This window comes from Argiope bruennichi, chromosome 3 (genome assembly GCF_947563725.1).
Source record: "Argiope bruennichi chromosome 3, qqArgBrue1.1, whole genome shotgun sequence".
NCBI lineage: Eukaryota > Metazoa > Arthropoda > Arachnida > Araneae > Araneidae > Argiope > Argiope bruennichi.
The window spans coordinates 142324089-142336651 of record NC_079153.1 but is presented as its reverse complement, the minus strand read 5'-3'; the positions used below and the strand labels follow the sequence as shown (position 1 = coordinate 142336651).

At 26.0% G+C, this 12563-nt stretch overlaps 1 protein-coding gene across 1 annotated transcript in view; it reads right to left on the bottom strand.

Annotated features, from left to right (window-relative positions):
- The window catches only part of LOC129963783 (protein virilizer homolog), a 111062-nt gene that overhangs the window by 22075 nt on the left and 76424 nt on the right, over nucleotides 1-12563 (bottom strand). The window contains exons 24-29 of the mRNA XM_056078337.1: nucleotides 8846-8918; nucleotides 6786-6922; nucleotides 5528-5636; nucleotides 4157-4247; nucleotides 2982-3188; nucleotides 2415-2520 (exon numbers count right to left, since the gene is read on the bottom strand). Of these exons, the coding sequence (XP_055934312.1) occupies nucleotides 2415-2520; nucleotides 2982-3188; nucleotides 4157-4247; nucleotides 5528-5636; nucleotides 6786-6922; nucleotides 8846-8918 (723 nt within the window). The remainder of the gene's footprint in view (nucleotides 1-2414; nucleotides 2521-2981; nucleotides 3189-4156; nucleotides 4248-5527; nucleotides 5637-6785; nucleotides 6923-8845; nucleotides 8919-12563) is intronic.

Genomic DNA, 12563 nt, shown 5'->3' with positions numbered 1-12563 from the left:
CATTAAATTATGATCTTTTGTGTGGAATTAGTTCATTTTATTTTTAAGATAAATATTTTAAGAGATAGTTTATCAATATATAATACTCTTACATAACTTTTTTATTTATTTATTTTTATTTAACACTAGCCGCCTTTGACAACCAGCCGGTTCGCCAATCTTAATGTTCATTAAAATTTAAATAATTAAATATTTTATGCAATTCCTTCTTTAATAGCTTCTTCATCAAAATACTTTAAAACTTCAAATTTTGATAGGCATATAATTCACTCATAATATTATAAACGCCTTCAGTCATAACGTAATATGTATCTCTCTAATTTTCTGTTGGCTCCCATAGAATTTATTTTAAATTAAAGTGGAAAGGATTAATCCGCAATTAATATAATATTTTTTACTGAAACAAAGTATTTTTTTTTTTTTTTTTTTTTTTGTAATATGATTATTGAAAACAGTTACTAAGCGTTTAAACTTTATGGGCACTAAAGAATATCTTTCTTAATTTATGTAATATTTCAAAAATTTGTCACCAAAATTTTCTCAGATTCATCATGACCAGATTGATTCATTAACAATGTTTCATTTTAAATGCATCAAACACTAAAAAAAATAAATAAAACGAATCGTTTAAAATAATCGATTGAAAACAGGTTTAAAAAAACTACTTAAAAGACAATGGTCTTAAAGCTATAAGCATATACAAAAAATATATAACTAACATAAATACACTTTAATCGTCCGTTGATATTGGTTGCCATGTCAACAATCAGAACACAATGCGCGTGCGTGAATTTACAATGCTAGTTGCGGTAATGCAAATGTGTGAGTTTTTCTAAGCCAGTTGGGGTAACGCTATGCAGATTAGAAATTTTTATTTCCTTTATTCTGTTTTATTATAATTCAAAAGTACTTCAGAATGAATCTGAAAGATCGATTAATTAACAATGTTTAATTTTAAATGCATCAAACATTACGAAAATAAACAGAATCGTTTGAAATAATCAGCCGAAAAATCTTAAGCCTAGCCTCATTACTGTTGGGAAAAAAAACTGAACTCTTAATCATTTGGCGGTAGGGAAAATGAATATTTTTTGTCGAGAAAGTTAGCTTTTAATTAATAATTAAAATTCTAATTAAAAATTCAAAAAAAGGGACCCCAGGTGCACATTCCCGACCTCTAAGGTATACATGTACCAAATTTGATAGCTGTATGTCAAATGACCTGGCCTGTAGAGCGCCAACACACACACACATTGAGCTTTATTATAAGTATAGATAACTCTTTTTTATACTTTAATTTGTAATTTTACAGTTAAAATTTCATAATATATCTAAATACTTATAGAAAAACCAGAAATGGCATTGATATTCAGAAAGAAAAGCATTTTAATTTAATGTTTTTTATGAGTTCGTATTAATGATAATGGCATATTTTTCCTGATCTTCAGCCTAGTAGCAATCAGTTGGAAGTTAAATAAGATTCCAAAATGGATATTCGATTTCTTTCAACATACTATGAACCACAAAATGCTGAGGTGCAGGTCTTTGAAATAAAAAAGAGAGAGAGAGAAAGAATTTATGATGTTTATGACCTTACCTAGTCCACAGTTTTTATGTGGGATGAATGAAGGATATTACTTTTATTAAGGAAAATGCGAGAAAATTTTGTGCAGACAACTTCTGCTGGTTTAAAGTAAAGAGAAAAATTGACTTTTATCTTTACTCCTAAAAAATAACGAATACTCATTTCTTCAATTTTTTTTTTATGGACTTTAAAAGAGTTCAATGACAAATCAAATACTTTTACAAAACCTTCAGAACAGAGAAATGAAATTTAAGGACTATGGTAACCCTGTCTTGGAGCAATACTTCTCTACAAAACCACACACATCTCCACAAAATTATCCACTTTGGTCTCAAAATCCCAGGTTTACATGAACACTTTTTCATCTGCCTTGACACTTCTTTAATGATTGTTTCAATGCCTTGATTTTTTAGAAAAAACAACTGCAATTAGAAATCCATTGTTTTCACATTATGCAATAATGTGCTAGAATAAATAGTGTAAAAAATGTACACAGATATTCAAATTTTTCAAAATTTTCCTGCAATTTCAATTTTTCTTATTTTTTCCAGGTGCTTATATAAAATAAATGAAGTTTCATGTTCATCAGCACAACACATTTAAATTTTTAAAAAATCCAAATCAATTTGAAAATTAACAAGGTATCTTAAAATGTTACTGTCTCCCCCCCCCCTTCAAAATAAGAGCATATGCTTAGCATGCTCACAATTTTGATGATACAAAACAAATCTTAAAAATTTAAGATTAAAATTAATAACTATTTCTTTTTGTATCTTACTGTACAAGAAAATTTCATTTATGAATTTTACTATATAAAAGCCATATTTACCACTATGCATTCATGAGATTGGATAACATATGATTTTTCAGAAGGTGTGTTAAATAACTCCAGCATTAAAGGAAGAACATCTATATATTTTTCATCTGCCTTGACACTAAAAACAGAAAAAAAAAACTAAGATTAATTGCAAATAGTACAGCAATTCGCAAAATAGTTTGATTATATAAGACTCAAGAATATTAAAACTAAAACATTGAAAGAAAAAAACTTTCTTACTGTACTAAAAAAAATTATTATTTTATTTAATAAATTTTCTGTTTAACAATCTTTAATTTATAATTATAATGGACAATTAAGTGTATTTTTTTTTTTCACAAATTCATCACCGTTTGGAACCATCAATAAGGAAACAAAGTTTTATTACATTAATTGATAAACAGATAATTAGGTTTCGAAAATACCAAAATATATTATCATCAAGTGAACAAATTTAATCTTTTGCAAATATGAAGCAATAAAGGTGTGTAAAAAAAATAGGAAGGTAAGCAAATCAAATAATTTGAATATCCATGAGCATCCATTACTAAACAACATTAATCAGTCTAAATAACTTACCTTCCTTTCAACACATGCATCAATGGTACTTTGAAAGATGCATGAGAAACAAGATAAGCAACCAAAGTCAGGATTCTTGCAGTTGTTGAAGTGGGTGTTTTAAGCAATGGAGTTCTATCACTAGTACTAACTATAATAGGATCCAAGTTTTCTTTCTGATCTGGAGGAGGCAAGATTAATGTATCCAACAGAGCATCCAAAACAGCCCTAAAAATAATAAAAAAAGTGAAATAGCTTCTTAATAAGCATTTTGAAATTTACAAAATTTAATAAAAATATAAATAGTTACAACCAAAAAAAATTATAAATGCAGAGACTCAAAATAAATAAAACAAAACGATAATATAATTAAGAGAAAAATGATTACTGATTTAATAACTTTTTGAACTAATAATTTTATTAATTATTAGTTAAATTTATATAGTTAAAATATTTTAGAAATAGCTTCAATTTCATTCGAAAATCAAATACAAATAATAATTTAACCAACCTTCTCATATCCTCTACTTATGGCTAATTCATATTATTGTTAGTCATATCTTATTTCAATACTCAATCACTCAAAAACTGATGCTTCACACTTACACAAACAGAAGAATTTTATAGAACTTGCAGTAATATTCAATAACCTTATTTTTGAATTCCACTTTGAAACATTGTGAACTCAACAGCTAAAATAAGGCCCATATTCATTTTATACTAAAAAAACATTTTAAAAAATTATCACTTTAACATCTGTTTAAAACATTTTTTATAATGGACTAAACTATAATTTTTTACAAATTTGCTGTTACTGATTCATATAAATGGAAATCAAATTTCACTCCATACCATTTTCATTTTTGCTTGAACCATAGTTAAATAACAGTTTATTGCAGTTCAAAAAATAAAAATTATAAAAGAAATTTGCATAAAATGATTATATGAAAATTCCATAAAAAAATAAACATTTTATTTTATCATTCTAATTTAGAACATAATAAAATTGTACGAATAATTAATTTTTAATCAATAAATTAAATAAATGAAATTAGACATAATAAAATAAATTAAGCAGTAATAAATTTTTAAAATGTAAACATTTTAAGTATCATTTCGTGAATACCCATATATACATTTTGTGAAGAGAAAAGTGTAATTAGCACAAACTTCATAAGAAAATTGCATAAACTAACCTGACAATAAATAATGCAGTGGGTGCTGCAAGATCTGCTAACTGTACACACACACGGCGAAGAAGTTGTTGCAAGGGATGGCAACTAGTTGCTGAAATGCAGAAGTTTTAGAGTTATGCAATTATATAACATTTAATAATTATGATAATAAAACTACAAACGAATTACTCAAAAAGAAAAGTTCACTAATGTAGCTTTAAGTACCAAATAAAAAAAATCAACCAAAAAGAATTTGCTTTAAAAAAATTAGAAAAAACAGATTACCCATATTATTGCAAATATGCAAGCTTCATAAGCAGAAAACAAACAAAAAAAAATATTAAACCATCTTCTTGGTTATCTAGACAGTTTCAACTGTTTATCTTTGAAAAATGACAGAATTTATAAAAATGATTAATTCCAGTTTAACTAAAATAAAAGCAAGGACTTGCTCTTTGTGACTTCAACAATTCAGAATTTAAAAAAAATAATAATAAATAAAAAAATAAACATTTTGAAAACAAAATAGCAAATATTAATTTTACATTTTAATTAAATAGAAAGAATTTAGCTTTCCATAATTTAAATTTGATACTTTATGCTTAGAATATTTTTAACATACTAAGTAAATCATTGTACTTTTTTTCATTATTTAAAAATTTATTAGAATTAAAAATCCTTTAATACAATAATTCTAAATATTCAAATAGAAAATATTAGTTTTCAAAGAAGCAATTTTGCAAGAAGTAAAGAAGCAAGAAGAAGAGATATGGTTCTAACAATGATAGTGCTGCATTATTTTGAGTAAGTCAACCTTCTAACTCTCCGACCCACCCTAAGGCACACGGATTTAAACCATAAAGCTGAATGACCGGACCGCCGCAACAGCAATTGGCGGGAACTGTGGTTGAGTCCTAAGGGCCGTCACCGGCCACGGTACAACCCTCCCCGAAGGAAGTACGCTCCGTCATCGATGGGGGGAGTTAGATCCCCCACCTATTAGTGTACCCTCCAGGGTGGCGAGATCCAACCACCATGCCGGAAGCATCTTATCCTCATTTCGACGTGCCCCCCCCCCCGAGGGTCTGCATTATTTTGAGTAAGACCCAATCAATTCTAGAAATATGATTTTACATATTTAGTAATATAATCGATATCCAAACATTATATAGCTTTAAAAAAATGTTAACAATCCAATACAATTGTTCATTTTTTTTTCTTTTTTAAACTGAGCCACATAAGTATTACAGGTACTTTTAAATGTTTTTGCCACAACACCATAGAAAATTTTGTTTTTAATATTAAGTATAAAAAATACTACTCATAAGGCGATTAAGTTATAGGTTATATTGAAATCATTATTATTTTGAAGAAGCTGAAAGAGCAACTTACCTGCTAAACTTACAATTACTTCTTGAATAGTTCCACTTAAAGAATGCAAATGAGCGCTCCAAAGTTTTCGATAATTTATCATTTTAACTACTTCATCTTCTGTAAGAGGCTACGAACAAATACAAATCACATGATGATTTCCAGCATCTATTATTACATAATTTGAGTAATATTAAATCACTTACTAATATCATTTTACATCTGGAAATTTCCTGGATATAAATTTAATAACAAATGAAAAATAAAAATTACAAATTTATTTTTATCTAGTTTGTAACAAAACAATTACATTCAAAAGTAGTAATAAACCAATATACAATATATGAAGAAAATTCAATCTTTAATTTGATTTTGAACAGGCAAACATCTTGACAAAAGTATATTTAAATTCTATCAGATTAAAATAAAACTATACTTGAAGCATTTAGTCTAGTTTAAACAGTTTTATCAATAAGACAAGGCCAAATTTACTTACATTTTTTACTTAAATTATGGCGTAACAGTATGTTTCTACACAAAACTATGATTAAAATGATAACTTCTGTCAGCAAATTAAAATTAAAATTTAATATTTTAAATAACAAAGCTGGTTTGCTTCAATTTTTACTACAATTCAGGTTTTGTTATTGAAAAAAAAAATTCCAGAGAAGTTTTAAATAACGGGTTAATTTAATATTTTTAAGAAAAGAAAATTGAATGTTGCTAAAGAATTTATTTTGGAAAACCCTTATTTTGAAGTTTCTCCATGGAGTAGAAATAAGATTTCACAGATTTGAATTACAATAAAATGCTTTCACAATCATATTTGAGTATCCAATTGGATATCCTCCAGGTCAGGCCCATATACAGCAGAAAAGGGGGGGGGGGAGAGAAAGAAATACAGGTTTTTTTAAAGCCATTTTGCAGCCATTATAAGTTAAAATTTAATCAATGATGCCCGATTTACATGAAACAAATTATGAATTCATATCAGTGATTTAGGTTCAAATTAGCTCTGGTGTGTTGATGGAAATATGTATGCCATTTATTTATCTTTTCATGTAAAAATTCCATGTGGTTTATTTCTACACATACTTTCATTAAATAACAATGCAAAATGAACTCTTCTAGCATTTAAAGACACACATATGTATACATAAAAAAATAATAAATAATTTTATCTTCATTTTAAATAATTTATTGCTACTAAAATATAATGAAATATTTTCAGCATTTTCACTATAATGAAAAGAGACAAAAATATATAAGAAATCCTTACTTCTCTTGTTTGCAATGGTAATGGCAAAGGTAATAATTCAGAAAAAACTGTCAGACCAGTTACAAAATTACTTGGAGATAATTTCGTGAATTTTAATATTTCTTGTACCATTTCGGTCCACAAACTTTTGTTTAAAGCTGGACAAAAAGAAGAAAAGAAAAAAAAAAAAAGTGCAATTAATTTTATGAAAAAAAAAAGATAAAAAGTCATTAAATAAATATAAAATGTATAATGGATTATAAACCAATGATTTAATCTAATTATTAATCATAGATATTCTCAACTGATATTAAATATACAATATTGTTGCATTTAAAGTTAAATAATCTTAATGATGCCTAACAACATTGAAGTTACAGATTTAAATTTTATTATTTTATTATTAATTATCCAAATTATATTGTTAGTTTTATTTTACTTAGCTTTAAATTATTTCAAATAATAACCAGAATAATATGCAACTTCACTGGTAACAATACCTTTCAATCTTTATTCAAACTTTCAGAAGCTTCTGTGATGTGTATAAATAGAGATGCACGCTTAAATATTTAATTTATAATGATTCAATCCATAGCTAAGAGCTTGCTTTGTATTTTGATAATAAATCTGCTTAGTTTGAATATTATAATTCTATTTGTGGCAATATTAATTCCTATTTAAAACTATAGAGCAAATTAAAAATATTTTCTTGGATAAAAAAATAAACCTTATTTCTTAAAATGAGTCAAGACAGTAGATGTAAAGGAAAAGCATAAAAACAAGAAGTTTCATTTATTTGTTTTTGAAAAGTCCTATAATGAGGATTTTTGAGTATGTCATACTTGCCTTTAAAGCATTTCATACCAGAAAATTGTTTGAAACAAAAATAAAAAAAAAAGTCAGAATGATGCAGATTTTAGAATTTCTGGTATCATACTTATTACAATTTAAAGATTTTAGTAGCTTTTTGCCAATATAAAATTATTTAAATAAATATTATTTAAAATATATGAAAGTTATGTAACTATTAACTAACAGATGGGCCAATTTCATACTTATAAGGAAAAAAATTGAGTTAAGAAAAAGAAAGAAGGTTCAAAAATATAACTGATGATTATGAATGCTGCTTTACATACAAATTCCATTGTTCTCAGCCATAAATTCATTGATATCAAGTTATGCATACAGACTATAACATTTAAAATTTATTTGCAAGATCAGGATTTGTGTCTTTGACTAAGATTATGGGGTAAGGAATGACATTAATGAGCTGGTAGAAGTATATAGTTACAATTATCAAAGACCTTATGAAGCTGCATTCTGTGTCACAATTTTTGTGACACAAAGTGCAGCTTCAAAGGAGACTTGGTTATGAGAGGAGAAAATATCAGTGTTTGCAAAGCAACAAACTATTTCAGTATCTTTCTTATTCGAAAGAAATAAGGGAAATTATTACATTGTATACTGAGAATTATTATCTTAAAAAACAATAACTATGAATGCTCTAAATTCATATAAAGATAATGTTATGTCTTATCTTCCCCAAAATTTGAAACACAGACAATATGTCTTCAGGTAACTTTTTTTATAAAAACATAGTCGTTATAAATAATAAATCTTGTTGTACTATATATATATATATATATATATATATATATATATATATATATATATATATATATATATATATATATATATATATATATATATATATATATAAAATAGAATGCTTTGCATTATTTTATATGGATTCCAAATGAAAAAGTTTTATTACTTAACAAGTGTTTTTGCATTATGAGTAAGATAGTAAATTATGCTCTTTAAACCAGGTTCCATTGTATCCAACAATTTGAAGTCCCATATGTATGTATTATATTCCCCATACTCCAAAAAAAAAAAAAGATCGCATGAAGTGAATGCTGAAGAATATAAGCTTTATAGTTTGCTCATATTTGAAAATCATTCATTTCAATAGTAAGAATATGCTTAAATGAATTCTTCCATTGAAAAGTTAGCTGTATACGGGATTCTTTAAATGGATATTTTTCTACCAGATGCACATCAAGATAAACAATACTCACCTTCTTCAGATTCTGCTGATCCCAAAAATGGTTGAGTGAAAGTTAAAAGAGCTTCAATTATTTCAGCTTGAACCTTCAAAACATAAGTATTTTAATTTGAAACATAACTTAAAATGTTTTAAAAAGAAGATATTTTAACTTTTTAAAACTCCAAATTTACATAAAATATTATTAAAATAAAAAGAATAAACAGTTTTTCTTACATTACTTAAATAAATATGATTTAAAAAATTACAAAACATAAATGGAAAACAGTGATAGAAATACTTCATTTAATTTGGGATTTTAAATACATTTAAATCAGATTTTTTTAAGGCATGCTTTGGAACTTTCTTTCTTATAATATTCATCATTCTTATAACATTAATTTCTTTCTATGGTTTTCTTATTTCCTTTCAGCAATTCAACCTTATTCATTTGCATATGTCTCCCGATTATATAATTAACTAATGATTAAATATTAAAACACTGCACTGTCATAAGAATAATTCACCATCAAATCAATATAAAAAAAAATAGTAGCACATTTCAGATCACAAATTCTTATGGAAGTTAATGGGTTTATTCTTTTCTTTATTCTTTTCACAGATAAAAGTAAACTTCACTTCATTAAAAAATTTTTTTTATAAAAATAAATAAAAAATCAGAGTCCCCCCCCCCCAAAAAAAAGATAGGTTTTATTACCTCATGAAATTTTAGGAATTTTACAATTTCTACTAATCAGATAAAAAAGGGGGGGGTATATGGATGGAAAGACAAATTACTAATTAATCAATTATCAGCCAATATTGAAAATACATCAATTTGTATGGAATCTTGGGAAGGAGGGACAATATATTTGATTTTTTTTAAAAAAAACCTGAAATGCTATATATTCTTAAAAATAAAATACTATGCTCTATGCAGAATGGAATTTTTTCCAAAGAGGACAGGATAATTGAAGTATTTTTTTCTTCTTCCATTTACTTGTTCTAACCTAAATATTATAAAAAAAAAAATTTAAAAAAAAGATTTAAAATTCAAGTGTTTGTAGAATGAATTCGTTTTGACAAATACAATTTTGTCTGTTTGTTTGTTTGTATATTTCAATCATTTTACTTAATATCTACAAACAGTAACAACTAGTAAAGTTGTACATTGCAGTCAAGACAACAAACTCAGCTTCAAGAAGCAAGATTTTAAAATAAATTAATAAAGCAAAAATTACAACAAAGCTAAGCACATACATTTTTTTAAGGAAAAAAATATTGCTACGTAATTCACTATTAAATATACTAAAAATCTAAATTCATTCTTTAATTTTTCAAAATGCTTTCAAGGCATGATCGGAGCAGGTATTATGCCCCTGAGAGAATTGGTAACTTCTTCCAATCATTGTTTTTGGGGTTCCAAGATATCAATAATATGAATGCTGGGTATAGTACTTGCAACTTTCTTCTTGGGAGGGTCAGAAAAATGATAATATTTCATAAAGATGTAAAATTTTCATAGATATGTCTTTTTTTTAAATTTATTTAGCCCTCTCTTCACAAAACATAAAATAAGTTGATATGGAATATAATATAAACATGGTATGAATCTTCTGTTTTCACAAATGTAAATTTTCTGCTTCTTTTTAAGTCGCAATTTGAAGATTTTTTTAAAAAATTGATTATTGATTCTTCTAGCCTCAATCATTTCCAAATCGTTTACTGGTAAAAAGTTGAGGAATGATCAAATTCCAGGCAAAATGTGAGCATCTCAAAAGTTATATTCTAATATCAAGTGGTAGGATCAATAGTGTTTATAAATAGGTTGGAAGGAAGTTAATAATTTATAATACTAATTTTGAATTTTTATTTGTTTTTATAATTTATCTATCTAGATTTTCTTTACTACCTAAATATTTGAGAATACTCCCTATTCAGTAACATCCCTCCCATGCATAGTTGCAAAACTCATGTAGATTCATAAAGTTGTATTTATTATTACATTGTCTGGCACATCCAGCATATAAGCAGAGCATGTTTGTTATGCATTATGCATACACACATTTAGAATGAATACACAATTCCAATTAAAATGTATTTTCCAGTTAAATAAGCTCAACAAAATCAGATAAATGCAAATATTTCCTCTCAAATGCTTTTTTCCCCACATGCTTCATATATTTCATTCTTCGCATAATTCTATATTATTAATCAATTCAGTGTTCAGAATTGGCAAAAAAGATTAATCAATCTTTTCCAACCTACATTCAAAAGCTGATTCTACTTTAACACACACACACACATGCAGATATATGTCTGAACATTTTTTTTAGTCTTGTAAACAGAATAATTAGACACATTAAAAATCTCTTTTACTTTCTAGATCATATAAAAGAAGTTGAAACTATCATATTTGAATATTTGTTTCCTAATGTAATACTTAACTCAATTTTAATTAGAGCTTCTCTAGATCTACAAAGTCCTTTATCATTATTCTATTGATTTTTTTTTTCTGCTAGCAAATTAATCTCAAGAATAATTTGAATTTTTCTCTTTATTTTTTCATGCAATCCTTTGTAGTTTTTCTTTATTATTAGATGAATTGCAATGTTTACTAAGTACATGCAATTACATTGTGGAATTTTCAATTTCATATGAAAATTTTAGATCAATTACATTTCTTTTGCATAATTCATTACAGTTAAGTCTCACATCATGTATTTTATCATTTTGGACATTTCAGCTAATTTCGACATCATTCTAATTATTTTGTTTGATTTTAATTGCTTGTTTTGCAAGATATGCTAAGTTTTTGCTCCAATTTCATTTTGATAAAATTGTCCTATTCTGATCTATAGTTACAGCGCAAAGTTTTTGTTTAATTAAAGTTTTATGTTTACCAGAAGTGCCATAAATATTTTGAAAAAATTCATACTTTTTCAAAAATACACTTTGTTGGTGAGCATAAATAGTTTTAAATCAATTTTAATCTCAATTTTAAAAGAGTTAAAATCAGTTGCATATAATTTTTAAATAGTTTTTGCTTATACAGTTTAACAAATCAGAATCATGGAGAATAACTTTCCACACACTATATTTCACTTCATATTTCTATTACAATAGAATTTTGCAAATTATTAATTTTATGAGCAAAACAAAACTACACACAATTAACTATTAACAACTGTTATAATACTACAAAATCCAGATAGTTTAGTATGGAAAAAAATACCATTAAACAAAACAACATACATGTATGTTACTCTAGCAATAGCCTGTGACTGATTGACAAGTGGATGTCAAGTTCTGCCTGCTGAGGAGGCTCACTTTTTACACATGACAAGCAAGATTTTTTTTTTTTTTTTTTTGTTATTGTTGTGTGTTTTTGCTCAAAATTCAGACCCCATAATTTGATTTTATTACAGCTTAAATGTCTTGATTACTTATAATAAGTTTTCTTGCAGCAATCATTAACTAGTGAGCAGACTAGAGTTTAGAATTAATTTTTAAATTGAATATTCTTTTCTATTCAGTAGGCTTAATTGAGAAAACAAGGAAATCAATTATCCTATTTAAAAATATCAATTTAAATAAAATGTCCTATTGCTTTAAAAAGTTACAACTAACTAAACTTTTAAATCTAATCTTTTTCTGTTATATTTTATGACTTTTATTGTTTGCGAAAAATCAAGTAAATTGTAATTTTCAAGTTAAAAAAATAATGTAGGACTGAAAAAATGTCACTCATT